This window comes from Callorhinchus milii, unplaced genomic scaffold, assembly GCF_018977255.1.
Source record: "Callorhinchus milii isolate IMCB2004 unplaced genomic scaffold, IMCB_Cmil_1.0 Scaffold27, whole genome shotgun sequence".
NCBI classification, from domain to species: domain Eukaryota; kingdom Metazoa; phylum Chordata; class Chondrichthyes; order Chimaeriformes; family Callorhinchidae; genus Callorhinchus; species Callorhinchus milii.
This window is the reverse complement of record NW_024704768.1, coordinates 2,490,501-2,508,660: the sequence shown is the minus strand read 5'-3', so window position 1 is coordinate 2,508,660 and position 18,160 is coordinate 2,490,501. Positions and strand designations below refer to the sequence as shown.

General features: G+C 51.3%; 1 protein-coding gene and 1 non-coding gene across 2 annotated transcripts in view; one reads left to right on the top strand and one right to left on the bottom strand.

The window, feature by feature from the left end:
* Positions 1-18,160, bottom strand: part of kif5ab (kinesin family member 5A, b) — a 38,164-nt gene that overhangs the window by 16,291 nt on the left and 3,713 nt on the right. The window contains exons 2-17 of the mRNA XM_042344338.1: positions 10,656-10,743; positions 9,954-10,027; positions 9,294-9,398; positions 8,707-8,755; positions 7,628-7,683; positions 7,280-7,367; positions 6,822-6,946; positions 6,167-6,271; positions 5,585-5,733; positions 4,950-5,098; positions 4,331-4,500; positions 3,812-3,880; positions 2,807-3,013; positions 2,074-2,220; positions 1,069-1,257; positions 480-597 (exon numbers count right to left, since the gene is read on the bottom strand). Coding sequence (XP_042200272.1) covers positions 480-597; positions 1,069-1,257; positions 2,074-2,220; positions 2,807-3,013; positions 3,812-3,880; positions 4,331-4,500; positions 4,950-5,098; positions 5,585-5,733; positions 6,167-6,271; positions 6,822-6,946; positions 7,280-7,367; positions 7,628-7,683; positions 8,707-8,755; positions 9,294-9,398; positions 9,954-10,027; positions 10,656-10,743 — 1,888 coding nt within the window. The remainder of the gene's footprint in view (positions 1-479; positions 598-1,068; positions 1,258-2,073; positions 2,221-2,806; positions 3,014-3,811; positions 3,881-4,330; positions 4,501-4,949; positions 5,099-5,584; positions 5,734-6,166; positions 6,272-6,821; positions 6,947-7,279; positions 7,368-7,627; positions 7,684-8,706; positions 8,756-9,293; positions 9,399-9,953; positions 10,028-10,655; positions 10,744-18,160) is intronic.
* trnaa-ggc lies at positions 16,688-16,760 on the top strand. The gene has a single exon. It is a non-coding gene; the product is annotated as a tRNA-Ala (tRNA).

Sequence of the window (18,160 nt, the reverse complement as noted above, 5' to 3'; positions counted from 1 at the left end):
ACGTGAAGTGCGTGTGCGTATGTGAAGTGCGTGTGCATGTGAGGGGTGTGTGCATGTGAGGTGCGTGTGCGTGTGAGGTGCGTGTGCGTGTGAGGTGTGTGTGGATTGTCAACCAGGTCACCAGGAGAGAGAAACTTCCTTCTCCTTTCTGACAGATTTTCTGGGTCTTTAACGGCTGAACAATCGCAGACGGGACTTCGGTTTAAGGTTTCCCCCAAAAGACGGCGTCCAATAATGCAGCGTCCCTCCCCCCATCACTGCGATGGAGGGTCAGCCTGGACGGTGAGCTCAAGGACCCTGGCGTGTGGGGCTGGGACCCAGAGTGGAGTGAGCGAGCGAGCGAGCGACCGGCTGATGTGGCTTTGTTTAAAGGGTCCCGAGGCGGGTGGGGGTCAGCGTTGAGAAGCTGCGGTGGTTGTGGCTGTGCGAGAGGACACGGGCCACACAGTGTGGGGTGGGGGGGGGGTGTCTGGGGGTACCTTGTGCCTGTAGTCTGGCCATTTCCTCGTTAAGTGTGTCGTAGGACTCCTCCAGCTGCCGTTTCTTGAGCTCCACCTTGTGAATGTACTCGGTCAGCGATCTGATCTTTGTCTCATGCTGCTCGGCACAGTAATAACAAGAATGATAATTATAATTATAATATTAACAATAACAGCAGAACCACTGTTGATGATTCGCTGCCTCGATCCCACCCGGCACCGACAACTAAATACACACACATTCTCCCCCTCTCAGCGAGGTTTGAGGCTATTTGTATCCCCCCCCACCCACCCACCCACCTCCTCCTCCCGAGCGGGCGGGAGCGCATTTAGGGCGCGTGTGTGTGTGTGTCTGTCTGTATGTGTGTGTGTGTGTGGGTGTGTGTGTGTGTGGGGGGCGGTTTGTGTGCGTGGGGTGTGAATGGCTGAAAGCGCTCTGGGACGCTACCCCATGTGAAGGCCACTGTACAAAATGCAAGCTGCTGTTGTTGTCGTCGTCGTTGTTGTTGTTGTTGTTGTTGTGGTACCCCCGTCAGGTCCAAATGTGTTGCGTCGTGGCCGCTGCCGCCAGCCAGCCAGCGCCCCCTACCTGCGAGATGAGGAGTTGGCAGGCAGTCAGCTCCCGGCTGTTCTCTTCCATCTTCCGGTTGCAGTCGCTGTGATTGTTCTCCAGCTGTTTGCACCTCTTCATGATGCTCTTCACCTCCGACTTCATCTTACTGATGTACAGGCGGGCAACTGTGAACTCCTCCTCAACCACTCCCGTGAACTCGGTGGGCTGGGGTGGAGGGGGGGGGGGGGGGCAGAGAGAGAGAGAGAGAGAGAGAGAGGGGGAGGAAGGGAGGGAGAGGGGGGGAAGTGAGACAACAAGCGAGTGACAGAGAAACTAAAGAAACAGGAGGAGGCCATTCAGCCCCTCAAGCCTGTTCCGCCATTCTATAGCCGATCTGTACCTCAACTCCAATTGCCCCCGTGTCCCTCGACACCCTGACCCAACAGATACCTATCATCTATGAAGATGCGAATGGATCCAGCCATAATCCACAGCCTTTTGGGGAAGAGAGTTCCAGAGAGAGAGAGAGAGAGAGAGAGAGAATGAGATAGAGAGCGGGAGCTCGTGTGCGCCCGGGCGCGAGAGAGGGAGAGAGAGAGAGAGAGAGAGAGAGAGAGAAAGAAAGAGGGAGGAAGTGAGACAGGAAGCGAGTGCGGAAAGAGACAGAGAGTGAGAACGTGAGTCTGGCCTTTGGTCCTTCTTCCCACACACTTCGGAACTGCATCCCACAGTCCCTTCGCCTCTCTCCCTCCGCCTCAAGACCCGCCTCTTCGACCACCGCACCTTCGGTCACCCTCCCTGCCCCCCACCCTCCCTGCCCTCCACCCCCCCCCCACCCACCACAACCCCCACCCTTCCTTGATCCCAACCCCCAAATCCCCTGACTGTCCGGCCCGCGCCTCGGGATATCTGTCGTGTGTTGCGGTTGCTGGTCTCTGGTTGCTGATTGGATGAGAAGCCCCGCCCGTGCCCCCTTGCCCCGCCCCGCCCCGTGCCCCCCCCCCCACCCGCCGTGCCTGGCCCCCACCCCCCCTCACTCACCACTTTCCAGTCGCTGTTGCCGATGATGGTGTTGAATTCGCCCAAGTCCTTGAGCAGAGTGTTGAGAACCTCCGCCACTCGCTTCTTCTGGTGGTTCCCCAACTCCCGGGCGTGCTGGAGCTCTGCCTCCAGGGTGATGAGCGACGCCTGGGGGCGGGGAGAGAGGGAGAGGCCCGAAGAGGGCGAGGGAGCGGGGAAGAGAGAGCGAGAGAGAGAGAGGGAGAGAGGAAGTGAGATGCAAAGGTAGATTTTTAATAATAATATGAACAACGTAGTTGTAGTTGATATAGACCACCACATCGAACTGTCTGTCCACTCGCTCCTCTCAGCAGGCTCTGGCTTGCTCCGTGTTCCCCCCCCCCCCCCACTCCACCCCCCACCCACCGCCATGCCATCAGCAAATGGGTCCTTCAGCCTCTCTGCCCCCACCCCTCTTGGAACTCCATCCCAACAGTCCCTTCGCCTCGCCTCTCCCTTGCCTCTTTCACGGTGCGCCTCAAGCCTCCTCTTCGACCGTTCATTTGGCCACCCTCCTACCCCCACCCTCACTCCCCTCCACCCCACTCCTTGATCCCAACCTCCCACCCCGGCCCCCCACACCCTTTCCCCCCAGCTCGGGTCCAAATCCCTGATTGTGCAGAGCCTTGGGATGTCCTCTCGACGTGAACGACGCGGTGTAGATTTAACTTTGTATTGTATTGGTAACCAAGGTCCAGGCTGGCCGCCCACGTACCATCTTTTTGGCCAGCTCGTCGGTCAGCAGCTTGTTCTGTTTGCCCATGGCTTCCACCTCCAACGACTTCTGGTCGTAGTTGACGGCCAGTTCCTCCAGGGCCTGCAGCACCTCCTTCACCTCGTCCTTGGCGCAGTCGTTCTCCGTCTCCAGGCGGCTCAGCTCCACCTGCACCTTCTCGTTGTCCCCCCGCGTCGAAGCCAACAGCTGCCAGACAAGCAGGAGCAAAGACCTATTACAGTGAAGCGCTTTGAGACGTCTCGAAGACGTGTTAAGACGCTGTATCAAATGCGAGGATTATTATTATTATTATTATAACAAAGCCCTCAAGCACCAACTGATGTCTGTGGGGTGTGGGGGGGGAGGGAGCGTTAGAGCGCAGGGAAGCACTCTGTGATGCTTCGTTGCATGAGGGGCTCTGTATAAATGCAAGTTGTTGTTGTTAAGGCTGAGTAAAACTCATGGGTGTGCAGTCAAAGGGGCCTCTAAATCATTCTGTTGAAGTTTTCAAGACTGAGGGGGGTAGATGTTTTGTTAGGGACAGGGCATCGGGGGAAATGGAGTTGAGATATAGACCAGCCGTGATCCAATAGAGTGGTGGAACAGGCTCGAGGGGCTGAATGGCCTACTCCTGTTTCTATGTTCCAATTCCATCCCAATCAAAGGATTAAAAGCTGCTCTGTGGAGCGATGTTGTTCGTTGCAAGATTCCCAACAGGTGGAACATCGGGAGCTTGGAACTGACCAACACACGTTAACAACAACAACAACAAGTGTTTACATAGCGCCCCTCGAGCAGGATAGCGTCCCGGAGCGCTTGACAGTGACGGAACACGATGCTGAGCCGAAGGCACGGTCGCAGGGGAAGGTCTTCGGGCGTGACCTGGAGATGGGGAAGGAAGGGGCAGGGCACAGGGATGGCGCCTGGTCAGTGCAGCGTGTGTGGGGGCACTGCCATTAATGCCCTCGGATAGATTCACTGCTCAGAGTTGTGGTTGGGCCTCACCTCGTCCTGATCCATCATCTGCTCCTTCATCTTCTCCACCATCTGGCTGTGCTGGGTAATCTCATCATCCTGGGGGACAGAGGGGAGTCAGTACAGCCCCGACCCACGGCACCCACCCCCACCCACAGCACCCACTCCAACGGCACCCACCCCCGCAGTGCCCACCCGTCCCCCCACACCCACAGCTGGGGGGCGCAGGGCAAGAAGGCGGGGCAGAGAGGTGGACAAGAGGGGTAAGGCAAGAGGCGGGACAGGGAAGAGAGTTGGGGCAACGGAGGAGGTTCAGGGAAAAGAGGTGGGGCAAGGGAGTGGGGGGGCAGGGAAAAGAGGTGGGCAAAGGGTTGGTCAGTACCTTTTAAGGCGGGACATTGGCTTGACTGACAGATCCATTGGCCAATAATAGGTGAGGACGGGGGGGGGGAGCGGGGTGTCTGTGTGAGGAGGCGCGGGGAGACGGGCAATGCCAACGAGCCGGGAGAGGGGGGCAAGAGGGGGCCCCGCCAGGTGCTGCCCTCCCACCTTATCATCCAGCTGTTTGTAGAGTTTGCGGATCTCCTCCTCATATTTCTGCCGTTCCTCCTCCGAGATGTGGATGACGATGGACGAGTCGTTGTCGGTGACGGGTGTGATCTCACACAGCACCTCCTCCTTCTCCTCAGGCAGCTGCTCGGTTTCCGGAACATTCTCTCCTGCGCGCCCCCCGGCCCCCACACACACAAACACACACACACACAAAAGGGATCCTCTGTCAGCGGTGAGGGATAGAGTCCAACCCCATTCGATGGCTCATTGCCACCGTAATGATAATAATAATCCTTGCATTTGATATAGAGCCTCATCACATCTTCGAGACGTCTCAAAGCGAGGGGAGAGGGAGGCGGGCGGGGCGAGGGAGGAGGGCGGGGTCCACCAGGTACAAAATACACGGTCACTACACTTTACAGCATATGCTGGGAAGCGCTTTGAGATGTCTTGAAGACGTGATAAGGGGCTATATCAAATGCAGATTATTATTATTATTTCCCCTCCCTCCCCGAGACCAAGGCACCGTCGTCGTCCCACCCCCACACCCCCCCCTTCTCCCCCCGTCCCCCCAGCTCTCCCCTCCCTCCCCTCCCCCATGCCTCCCCGTGCTCACCGTTCCGCCACCGGTTGAGCTCGGTCTCCAGTCGGCGGATTGACTCCTTCAGCGTCTTGTTCTTGCTTTTCTCCTTCTCGTATTTCTTCTTCCACTCCTCGGCCGTCAGCTCCAGGTTCACAGAGGCCGTATTCCTGATGGTCTTCGCCCTGAAACCAGGATCACAGTCAATGGCAGGGACGTCCCACCGCGATTCAATGGCCTGGCAGACACCCTCCCACCCGCCAAGCGGCTCGAGGAGACGGCAAAGTGGGCTTGAGTTTAACGGGGCTTTTATTTACCATATACACATACCAGTGCTGCTCCTAATACACTCCAGGACCACTCTTCACCACTGGGACAGTGCAGCAGTCCTGTAACTCGGACTCACAGTGTAGAGGGAGCTTTACTGTGTCTCTAACCCTGACCTGGGAGTGTGGACACACAGTGTAGAGGAGCTTTACTGTGTCTATAACCCTGACCTGGGAGTGTGGACACACAGTGTAGAGGAGCTTTACTGTGTCTCTAACCCTGACCTGGGAGTGTGGACGCACAGTGTAGAGGAGCTTTATTGTGTCTCTAAACCCTGACCTGGGAGTGTGGACGGACGCGCAGTGTAGAGGGAGCTTTACTGTGTATGTAAACACGTGAAGTACCTCTGCCCGAACATGAGGGTGGTTTTGGTCTCGGCATCGTTGTAGCTGGAGGGAGAGCAGCAGATGATGATGGTCGTCCTGCAGTTGCCGCCCAGGGAATCCTGGAGAATCCGGGTCATCTTGCTGTCCCGATAGGGAACGTGGGTTTTCTGGAAAAGACAGGACCGTGGAAATGATCAATAATAAAAATAACGATAACCCTTGCATTTGATACTGCGCCTCAGCACATCATCGAGACGTCTCAAAGCCCTTCACAGAATATACTGCGAAGTGGAGTGACTTCAAGTGGGCGAAACGCGGCAGCAAATTTCTCACAGCAGCGTCCCGCAAACTGCTTTGGGTTGAGTGACCGCGATTTATTTTTAACGAAGGGATTTTTTTTTGGGGGGGCGAAGTGATTTTTACCCCCGGAAAGCGATCCGCCCATCGATTAACAACTGGGTTTCAACTTGCACGGCACCCGTCGCCTGGTGGGGGTGGGGGAGGAAGGCACGGGGGGGGGTGGGTGGGGGACGCCACACTGGGGCGGCGGAGGGAAATGTGGATCGAGGATCCAGCGTCCAGGCAGTGCAGAATACTTACTGTGCCCTCGGCCAAGGCAGATATAACGTTCCCCAGAGAGGACAGAGACTTGTTGATGTTCTTGGCCTCATCCAGTACAGATCCTTCGGCCCCGGTTTTGCTGACCTTTGTCGGGAAGGAGACAACAGCTGTCGTGACACCAATGGCGGGTCAGCCCCCTCACCTCCCCTCAGTGGCCTCTGGCCTGCTCCATGTCCCCACGCCCTGCCCGCCTCACCATTGAAAGGCCCTGTGCAAATGTAATGTAATGTGCTCTTGTTGTTGTGGAGACATTTCATATCTGAACCCTGGTGATTGATGAGATGAGAAAGAGAGAGAGAGAAAGAGAGAGAGAGAGAGAGAAAGAGAGAGAGCTCTGACCCCTGAGCCCTGGTCTTGGGATGTCCTCCCGATGTGAAAGGCGCTGCGTAAATGTAATTTGTTGTTGTTGTTTGCTGGTCATTGATGAGAGAGAGAGAGAGAGAGGTAGAGAGAGAGAGAGAGGAAGAGAGAGGGAGGGAGAGAGAGGGAGGGAGGGAGAGAGAGGGAGGGAGAGAGAGGGACAGCTCCGACTCACGACATTGACGAGAGAGAACGAGAGTAGGTGAGAGAGAGAGAGAGAGAGAGAGAGAGAGAGAGAGAGCGCTCTGACCCCCCCCACCCCAACCCCAGGTACCTTCTCACTTCCAGCCAGATCCACCAGGTACAGTTTCCCGCTCAGTTTCTGCTCGGTCTCCATGTTCTCCTGCTTGATGTTGATCAGGAAGATGCTGTGACTCCGGGAGCTGTGTTCATTCATATCTGAGCGGGAAAATGGGGGCGCGGGGGGGGGGAACGGCAATCAGTCAATTATCCAATCACACAGCTCGGGCACAAAGAGGCGCCCCATCACTGGCCCGGCAGGTAAACTGTGGAACCCTCTCCCTCGATCCCTCTGCCTCGTCGCCTCACACCCGATGACGTACGTACCTCTTCGACTGTGCCTACTGTCAACTCCCCCCGGCTCTGTGTCATGCTCCGCCACTGGCAAGCGCTCTGAACTGCTACCCTGCGTGAGGGGGCGCTGCGTAAATGCAAGTTGTTGTTGGTGGTGGTGCAAAGGGGGAAGCTACTGGCCGACTGCTGGCTACGTACTTGTGACCGCCACGTGCCGGTTTGACTTTCCCTCGTCGATGACGTCCATCACCTCCTCCGGGCTCGAGACAAAGCGCTCAGTACAGCCCTGAAACCAAGAGAAACTCACTGAGGGACAGAACAGAGCAACATCCAACACTTGCAGTGTCAGTGACAGGTTAGAGACACAGTAAAGCTTCCCTCTACACTGTGCGTCAGTCCACACTCCCAGGTCAGGGTTAGAGACACAGTAAAGCTCCCTCTACACTATGCGTCCACACTCCTGCTTCCTCCCCGGCTCAGAGTGAAGTCTGAGTGACCGACAGTGCATATGTAACAGGAACCAGATTTACATTCAGCCCATCTCACCTTTACAAATGGAACTCTGTTCTTGTCCTCGTGCACAGACAGATTGGTCTTGGCCACTAGGAAAGAAAAAGTGTGAGTACAAAATACAGTCACTCCAGTTTACGATATATTCCGTGAAGCGCTTCAAGGTAGAGATAAAAAAAAAGTCTCTCAAACGAAAAGACTAAACACTGTGTAAGAATTCCACAGAATTCCAGGCCTCCTTAAATATAAATATATAATAATCCTTCCATTTGATTATCACGTCTTCGAGACGTCTCAAAGCGCTTCACAGAATATACTGTAAAGTGAATTGCCTGTGCATTTTAAGGGCGTTAAGTCTTAAATCCAAGACACGGTGGTTTCGCAGGCCGAGACTGGGGAACTCGCCTTGCAAGCAAGAGACCTGGGTTAAAAACCTTGGGCAAGTTTCCTTACTCCACACGCCTCATAATAATCCCTCCAAAAAAACAAAACACTAATAAATTGGTCATTTTAAATCCACGACTGTTTGTGGGACACCGCTGTGCGCAATTGGCTGCCGCGTTTCGCCCACAAATATGCGGTCAATTCACTTTACAGCGCATTCTGTGAAGCTTTGAGACGTCGAGAAGACATGAAAAGCGCTCTATCAAATGCAAGGATTATTATTATTATTATTATTATTAATTATTTCAGGCCTAGGAGCGTTTCAGTGTGAGTTTCTTTAGCCTGTTGAACTCTGTACCCCAAGAGCCACAGAAAAATAACTCAGATGAAGCTTCCGCTGGGCATCAAATGCCAATAGAGACAGACACCACAGTGCGAGTTTGCAAAGGACTTAAGGTGGGACTGCACGGAGATCTCTCTTCAAGAACTAACAACGGGACAAATGGCCTGAGGTCAACTGTACTATTGAACTCTCTCTCTAAATCCTTCCGCCTCGCTCCCTCCCTCGCTCTTCCACTGCGCTTCGGACTATCTACCTCTCCCTTCCCCCCCACACACGGGTCTCGCACCCCGCCTCCAGTTGAAGCGTTCTAAGGTGCTCTCCTGTGTGAAAGGCGCTGCACAAGTGCAAGTTGTTGCTTCTGCGGCTTGTGGCCGTGTACAATACCTACCATCCAACAGGTCCCGGATCTTATCCAGATAGATTTCAAAGTAGGAGACCTGGAGGGAAACGGAGAGAAAAAGCAGATAGTGGAGAAAGAACGATAGAGCGAGGGCTAATCCCACCAGTAGTGTCCCACCAACCAACCCTCTCTCCACTATCAGGGCCCATCCTCATCCTATCCTCAACCCGTGTCCATTTCCCCACTCGAATCCTCGCCAATTTCCTCCCAATCTTAAGAGGATCCAACAGGGATCATTGACTGGGATGTGAAACTTCTGGCTTTCTGGTCTGAGGCACTTGGAGCTGCCTTTGCACAGACGAGGAGCTTGCATTTTCAGCCTCTCCGCCCTGAAGCTCTGGAACGCTCCCCCTCTATCCTCCGCCTTGCCCCCTTCCTTCCTCATCTTCAGGTCACACCTGAAGACCTTCCTATTCGACCGTGCCACTGTCAAGTGCTCTGGGACGCTGCTCTGCGTGAGGGTAAATGCAACTTATTGTTGTTTTGACGCCTACATCCATCAAAAACCTCAACCGCCCGGCCGTGCGATTGTTTTTGTCCGGATTATCCGGCTGCTTTTCCCAGCCATTGCCTACCTTGATATGGAATTCCAGGTTCTCGTCCATCGAGTAGATGTGGCTGAAGATGTCGTTGGCGATCCGGGGGATGATTCCCATCAGCTGAGAGTCGTGCAGCTTGCCCTGAAAGAGGAACGTAATGTTAGGAACATAATTAAGGGGTTTCGGTTGTGTTGGGGCTCAGCTATGGTCGGAGGCGGACAATGTGATGGAGGGGGAGGAAAGCGGGCTTGGTCAGAGACTTGGATGTGGTGGAAGAAGGGCAGTTGGGGCTCAAACCTGACGCCAGGTTTTGGATAAGACGTTACACCTGAGGTCCCATCTGTGTCCTGTTCAGGAGGATACTAAAGATCTCGCGACACTGTTGGAAAAGCGAAGTTTCTCATGGTGTCCTGGGGCGACATTCCCACAGATAATAATAATAATAATTGGCTGCCACGTTTCGCCCACAAAACATACAGTCAATTCACTTGACAGTCTATTCCGTGAAGCGCTTTGAGACGTCTCGAAGATGTGATAAGGCGCTATATCAAATACAAGGATTATTATTATTAATTATCATTATTATGATTAACACAGTGCTTGTAGACTCTGGCTGTGCGTGGCTTGGAACAAAAAAAGGCACTGCTTGTGAAGCCTGCCCCTACCCCCAACCCCCCTGGGCTGCCCCACACTTACCTCCATGGTGTGGGTTTTGCCAGATGAGGTCTGTCCATAAGCAAAGATTGTTCCATTGTAGCCGCCCAGGACATCTGTGGAGTAGAAAGAACTCAGCGAAGACCTCGGTCAGTCGGGTGAACACCAGGAGCAGAACAGTACACAGTCGCGCATTAGGGCACAGTCTGTAGGACTGCTTCAGAAGGGAAAAAAAGTTACCCACAGAGTCGTTACGATCTGGAATGCACTGCCTGAAAGGCTGGTGGAAGCGGATTTGATAGTGTCAATAGGGAATTGGATAGGTACTTGAAAAGGAAACATTTGCAGGGCTATGGTGTCTGAGCGGGGGAGTGGGACTCGTTGGGTAGCTCTTTCAAACGATGGGTCGAATGGCCTCCTTCTGTGCTGTACGATTCCACGAAGTAGATAAACGTGGCTCGTAAGGGCGTCAGGGAAGGTGGAGAAAAGGCAGGACAAAAAAACATCGGCCACTGACTTCGTGGTTGATTGTGGGATATTGCTGTGTGCAAATTGGCTGCTGCGTTCACTTAACAAATCCTGTCGTTGCCACTTTGCAGCAAAGAGAGCTCTGAAATGCTTTGCGATGTCTCGGTGACGTGATAAGGCGCGAGATCAAACGCAAGGATTATTACTATAATTACTATTACCGCTGTTCCCACGCTCCTACCACACTTGACGGCAAATACCGAGACGAGCGTTTACCTAGCACAATCTGCTTGGCACAGGTATTGTAGACTTGATCCTGCGTGGTGTTGGTTGGAAATACTCGGTCAAAGATGTACGGCTTTCCCTGGGGAAGAGAGAGAGAGAGAGAGAGAAAAAGCACCATTAGTTAGAACATAAGAATTTGCTGGCAAAAGAAGACTTAAAGCCCATCTGGTTCACCTTCCACCATCCTGGCAGCTGCTTGACACGTCGTGTCCCAAACTATACACTGTATCCTGAGATATTATTTTCTAGCAGAGATCTATCTATTTTTTACTCTCGAAACGAATTGTGAGCCCACGTTTCTCAGCAAAGAAGAATCTTAGGAAGACGATATCCAACACACGTCCATGTCCAGTCCCTGATTCAATCAGCCTGGAAAAGCGGCTGGATTGAGTTCCAGAGTCAGAGGTGTAATGACATTACTGTCTTGATATACGAGCGTTAAGGAATAAGATTCTGTGCGATCCTCAAACAGACGAGAACACTGGCCGGTCTCAAACGTCAGCCCTCTATTACCGCCAGCTGTGGCTCGAGCACCTTCACACCTTATCCCCCACCCCCACCTCTCCCCTTCACAGGCCCAAACCAATTTCTACTCCACAGTCGTTCTGGGGGCCAAAAATATCCCAAAGGTCCTACTCTCCCCCATTCATCACCTCCTCCACGCGCACCCTCAGCACGTCAGCCCCAAACAAAAGGATAATGAGTTTGATAGGTCAGAATTCCACTTTTCCGCCTTGTCGTGTCTCGAAGACGTAATAAGGAGCTACATGATTTGCAAAGATTATTATTATTATTATTCTTAGCCCGCTCGCCTCACCAGCGAGAGGGCCCAAGTTCGATTCCCGGGCAGGGCAAAAGCGAGGACGATTCGTATTCACAGTGCAACTTCCTCAATGAAAGCATCGTATAATTGAGTGCCTCCTCCAGTTTGACCCAGGACAGGCTGAGTGGTCTACTGCACAGCACCTGAATGCTTCTAGCCTGGCTCTCGAGCCACCCCCGTTATATCCTCCCACCCGTAGCTTGCTCCCACTGATGTTGTAGCACTGGGCGTAATAGATTTTAAAAAATGATTTTATTTTTTTTATAAAACACTTTTATGCATCAGCAAGGGCCGACGAGAGGAAAATAACTGCAATTATTATTATCCTCTCAAGGTCAAGCGTTACCCACTCACTGCACGTCTGCTGCAGTCCTCGCCTCCAACCGAAACAGCCTCCGTGTTTGTCGACTCTGGACTACTGCATCCTAGATGTCTGTGCCGGGGGTCGCTCCCCCACTGGAGCTCTCTACTCTAACCCCATTCCCTGCTCTCTCTCTCTCTCTCTCTCCCCGTCATGTCTGTGCTGGGGCTCGCTCCCCCACTGGAGCTCTCTACTCTAACCCGATTCCCTGCTCTCCCTCTTAGCTCATCTCAGCCCGGGCAGCGTTGGGAGGGGCGACAATTGTCCTCGTCATCTTGTCTCAGTTGAGACAACTCCTTGTCACATTGTTGAGTCGTCTCAAAGCCCTTCACAGAATATACTTTAAAGTGAATTGACCGTATGTTTTGTGGGCAAATGTGGCAGCCAATTGCGTCCCACAAACAGTCGTGGATTGAGTGACAATATTTTGTCGCTGGGAGAGATTATTACACTGGAAAGCGATCGGCTAACATCTGGCTTCCTACTTACTGCTGGGCAAACAGAGGTGCACGGAGTCAGGAAACTTGCCTAAGGTTTTGCCCCGCCTGGGAATCAAACCCGGGTCCGCTCGCTTGCGAGGCGAGGGTTCTAACCGCTACGCTGCAATTGAGGGTGGGGCTGGAAGAATCGTAATGGAACAGGATTTACTGTAGGAGGGAAAAAAAAAGATCCCGAACCGCTGCGAAGAGGGGAGTGAAAGGAGAAAAATTGGCAAACATGGTACGTGACATAAAGTCGGCAGTAGCGGGAGGGGAAATCACCTGAATATACTGTGAAGTTGATTGACTGTGTATTTTGTGGGCGAAACGCGGCAGTCAATTGTGCCCACTGAGAGAGAGAAGCTCTCGCTCACTCGCTCGCTCATTGCCTGTTTGAGAGCTCTGCGCTTCTAATTCTAATTCGATCTCAGTCCCGGGGACGGCTTTAGGTGGAAAGAACAGATCATTGCGGGTGGCAGAGCAATGATCTGTTCTTATCTCTGGGTGGCCCAGAGATAAGCTCTGAATATTTCATTAGTTGAGCTGTGTGCGTGTGTGTGTACTCACGTATAAATAAACAGTGCCCCATTGCACAGAGGTTCACTGTGGGAGAAAATAACCAGCAAGATTGAGAATCACTGTGGGGATTTGTCTTGTGTTTCAGCGTCTGAATATCACATATGCTCTTTGAACCAGATTGCTATTGCCTCATTCCCCCTCTCCCCCCCTCCGCCCAAAACTCATTGCTGACTCATCTTCTGTAACCATCTTGTTATTCCTCTTCTTAGCGCCAGGAAGGTGCTAATTAGCTTTCAATGTTATACACTAGAGGACAGGCTCTCCAATGTGTGAGGGTAAACAGATTTCCAATGCCTCCTACTGAATATCTCCTCCCTTAGCTCGGATCCGAATCCTCTGCAGATTCCCAATGGACGTGAACTATGAACCTCTTCTGTGTCTCTGTATTTAATTTGCTTTTCCAATGCCTCCATCACTTCAAGGGTGTAAACAGGTTAGGGTTAAGGTTAGGGTTACTGAGCGCTACTGGAGGGGGATTGCGTGTCAACTCTCTCGGGAGGTAAAGGCTTAGGGTTAGGGGAGAATTTCATCCACTGCACACAACTGGAATAATAATAATATTAATCCTTCCATTGCAATAGCGCCTTATCACATCATTGAGACGTCTCAAAGCGCTTCACAGAACATACTGTAAAGTGAATTGACTGTATATTTTTGGGCAGATAATTGCACACAGCAGTGACTCTCAAACAGTCGTGGATCGAATGACCGACTGATGCAGATCAGACTGATGAGAGTTTTACTGTTGACAAGTGGGGCACCAGCACTGTTTAACCAGTTACACTCAGAGGAGGAGGGCAAAGACAGCTTTGGGGGAAAAATAACACACCCTCGAGGTGATGAGGTATTTTGAGGTACAGATCAGCCATGATCTTAAAGAACAGGGTCGAGGGGCTGAATGGCCTACTCTTGTTTCTATAAATAATCCTTAATAATTCTTGCATTTGATACGGCGCCTGATCACGTCGCTGAGACGTCTCAAAGCCGCTTCTCAGAATATACCATAAAGACTGAATATTTTGTGGGCGAAAGACAGATTTCACAGAAACACTATGTTCCTACGAAGGCATTGAAAAGCAAATTAAATACAGGGAGAGACAAAAAAGAGATTCATATTTCATGCTGTCAAAGCTCTGTGGAAGCTAAGAGCACTGTATCCATCCTGGTATCACTCACAGGCTAAGTGATTGCACTTTTGCAGTGTTGAGCTCCACCTTCCTCAGTGATTTGGCCCTCGATTATTCACAGATCTGCTTTTGAAAGCTTCCTGTGCCATCCCGAGCAGATCAATTTTGTTCATCGCATTAAGAGACCGTGGCATCTAGCCAACCGATGTTAACTCAATTCGTTCCTTTATTATTCCGTGCTGTACTCCCAGCCCCACACACACTGCCCTACTGGCAGAAGCTGCTTAAAAGCAAAACACTAACAGAGTAATAACAATTACAGCACTCTTCACCCCATCAGGACCTGCGGTAATGAAAGCTCCTCCATTAGAGTTATTTCGATTGCCTGTTCTTTGCCCAAACCCTCTAGTGCTACTTTTCTTCCAATATTTATCCTATTCCCTTTTGAACACTGTTGTGCGCTTGGCTGCAACAGCCACTTGCAGTGAGAGGAACGACACCCTGTCGTGAGTGTTATGTATTTATATGAATAAATAAGAACAGGAGGAGGCCATTCAACCCCCCTCCTAGCCTATTCCGTCATTCTATTAGCCATGATCAGCCATTATCTGTAACTCAACTCCAATTATCCGCCCTTTACCCCATATCCCTTGATACCCTGACCTAACAAAACATCTATCCACCTCAGTCTTGAAAATCTTTAATGGGTCCCACCACAATCCACAGCCTTTTGGGGGAGGGAGTTCCAGATTTCCACTCTCCTTTGTGTAAAAAACTGCCTCCTGATTTTGCTCCTAAATATCCCCTTTATCAAATCCCTATCAAATCCCTTTATTATTTTAAAACACCTGAATCAGGTCACACCTCAACCTTCTAAACTCAAGGGAATAGAGACCTAGTTTATGCAACTGGTCCTCACAATTTACCCCTTTAATCCCTGGTATCATTCTGGTGAATCTGCGCTGCACCCCCTCAAAGGCCAACATATCATTCCTGAGGTGCGATGCCCAAAACTGAACGCAGTCTCCAGATGGGGTCTATATTTTTAATAGCTTTCAAGACAGAGTTGGATAGGTATTTGAAAAGGAAAAATGTGCAGGGCTATGGGGTAAGAGCGGGCGGAGTGGGACGAGTTGGGTAGCTGTTTCAAAGAGCCGGCATAGGCACGATGAGCCGAATGGCCTCCTTCTGCGCTATATGATTCCAAGATACATCTCTGCAGGGAAAACAATGACAACAACTTGCACTGATACAGCACCCTTCACACGGGGGAGCAGCTCAGATGCTACCGGGGTAATAGCCAGCCCTCTGGACAATTCAGTTCATTGACTTGACTGTTCCGTTAATGGCTGTAGCAGAACGATTAATAATCGTCGTTGCATTTGATGCAAGAGCTTTCACGTATTTGATGTATCAAAGGTTTTGCCCTATAAAAGGGCAAATTGTGCAGAGCCACAGAACATAATAATCTTTGCATTTGATATAGCGTCGCTTAGCATGTTATTAAGACGTCTCAAAGCGCTTCACAGAATATACTGTAAAGTGAATTGACTGTATAATCGACTGTGAGCAAAACGCGGCAGCCAATTGCGCACAGCAGCGCCCCCCCAAACAGTCGCGGATTGAGTGACCAAATTATTATTATTTAATTTTTTGAAGGGATTATTACCCCTGGTTAGCAATCTGCCAATTGACTAATAACAGGGTTCCTACGTTACTGCGAGGCAAACATGGGCGTGTGGACATTTCTTAAATCGAATTGCACATTTCTTGAAGCAGTATTAGCACTATTAAATTTCACACAAGGAATTTGGCAAATCCTCATTCGGTGAGGCGAGGTGAGGTGAAATCCTGCGTAACTACAGCTTATTTGTTCTGCTGGCAAATCAGCCACCCCCTCATCACACTGCCCGTCTTTGGTTTATAGAGGGCAGAGCGATGGTATCCCATTACCAGCATCAGTGGAGCAGTAGGAGGTGACAGACTGGCAGAGAGAAAACAACAAGGAAATTAGGAGCGGTGCATAATGGGTCATACGTTATCGCAGGAGCACAGACAGGTTTGTGTCAACACGGGTTGAGTGCAGAGCAGCGGGAGACAGAGACGGATCCCAGACTCCGCAACTCTCAGGTACTGACGTTCAAAGCAGAAGACGAGGATGAGTAAGTCATTGCATTTGAGCCGTCTCAGAGCACAATATCGCTCCAAGTCGCTTTGCGGTCCACTGACTGGTTTAGTTGCCAGCCACGCAACCAATCTGCGCCGTCAACACAACCGTGACGTGCCTTTGCATAGTGACCCTCCGTGTGGGGTAGCGTCCCGGAGTGCTTGAGGGGAGTGAGGGATTGAGGGAGAGAGTTCCAGAGTTTCGGGGCGTGGTGGCTGAAGGCACGGCCACCAATGGTGGAGAAGAGGGGACGAGGGACGGACAGGAGGCCCGAGCCAGCCGAGCGGAGGACTGGGTTGAGTTATTAGTGTGACATTTCAAGGAATTTTGGGGTGAGAGGCATCAACCAGAAGACTGGGATAAATGCCCTACTCTTCCAAATAGCATCTCAGCATCTCATTAGGGGTCTCAGTTTAATGTATCCTCCTTCATTACAGCACCTCCAACAATGCAGCACTCCCTCAATACCGTACTAGACTACTACAGGAGTCCTGTAGCTCAGTGGTTAGAGCACTCGCCTGGCAAGCGAGAGACCTGGGTTCGGATTCCCGGCAGGGCGAAACCTTGGGCAAGTTTCCTTACTCCGCACGCCTAATAATAATCCCTCAAGGAAAACAAAATAAATAAAATTGGTCACTTCAATCCACGACTGTTTGTGGGACACTGCTGTGTGCAATTGGCTGCCGCATTTTGCCCACAAATATACAGTCAATTCACTTTACAGTGTGTCCCACGAAGTGCTTTGAGACGTCTCGAAGACGTGATAAGTCCTATATCAAATGCACGGATTATTTACATTATTATATTAATTATTATTATCAATGCACTTTACAGTAATAAAAACAGAGGTCACTGGGAGCATTCAGCAGGTCATAAGGCACTACAACAAATGCAAGGATTATTATTATTATGGAGCATCAGCCTGCAGAGCGTCGGCACAGATTCTGGCGAGAGCCTCGAACCACCAATCTCCTGACCTAGAGGCAAGTGAAGAGTCTGCCCATGAACAAGGAGCGAACAATGACAAACTGCCTGCCTCCTCTCGGAGATGGATGACTCTCCCTGGAGGGAAGGATCTCTTATGTTGCTGGCTTGGTCATGCGAGCTGGAAGATCACATCATTTGATTGCGTCTGGTTTGTGGCTCTTCACACCCCAGAGGGACATCAGCTCAATGGTTCAGAGAGATGAACCAAATCAGAGAATCATACAGCACAGAAGGAGGCCATTCGGCCCATCGTGTCTGTGCCGGAAACAAGGTTCGAATAGTTGAACGAGCAGCCAATATCGCACAGCTCGTGGGGCAGCCTGCGCTCTCGCCTCTGGGTCAGAAGGTTGTGGGTTCAATCCCCAGCACAGGGGCTGAGCTCACACTCCAAGCTGACCCTCCATCGCATTACTAGAGAAGCACTGCATTATAATAATAATAATCCTTGCATTTGATATAGCGCCTGATCACGTCTTTGAGACGTCTCAAAGCGCTTCACAGGATATACTGTAAAGTGAATTGACTGTGTATTTTGTGAGGGAAACACGACAGCCAATTGTGCACAGCAGCGTCCCCACAAACAGTCGTGGATTGAGTGACCAAATTTAATTTTTTTAAGGGATAATTATTCACGGAAAGCGATCTACCAATCGACTAACAACCAGGTTCCCACTTACTGCTAGGTAAAGAGAAGCGCGTGGAGTAAGGGAACTTGCCTAAGGTTTCGCCCCACCCAGGGATCGAATCCGAGTCTTCTCGCTTACGAGGCGAGTGGTCTAACCACTACCCTATGTCACATTGTCAGAGTCGCTGTCTTCCGGGCTAGACGTTGAACTGAGGTCCTGTCTGGCCTGCTCAGGTGGAAGTAAAGATTATTTTGAAAGAGGAGAAAGTGGCTCCGACCTGGAGATTTGGGAGTTTAAACCTTATAATTCCAGAATGAGAGGATTCTGAGAGTTTGGCTAATAACAAC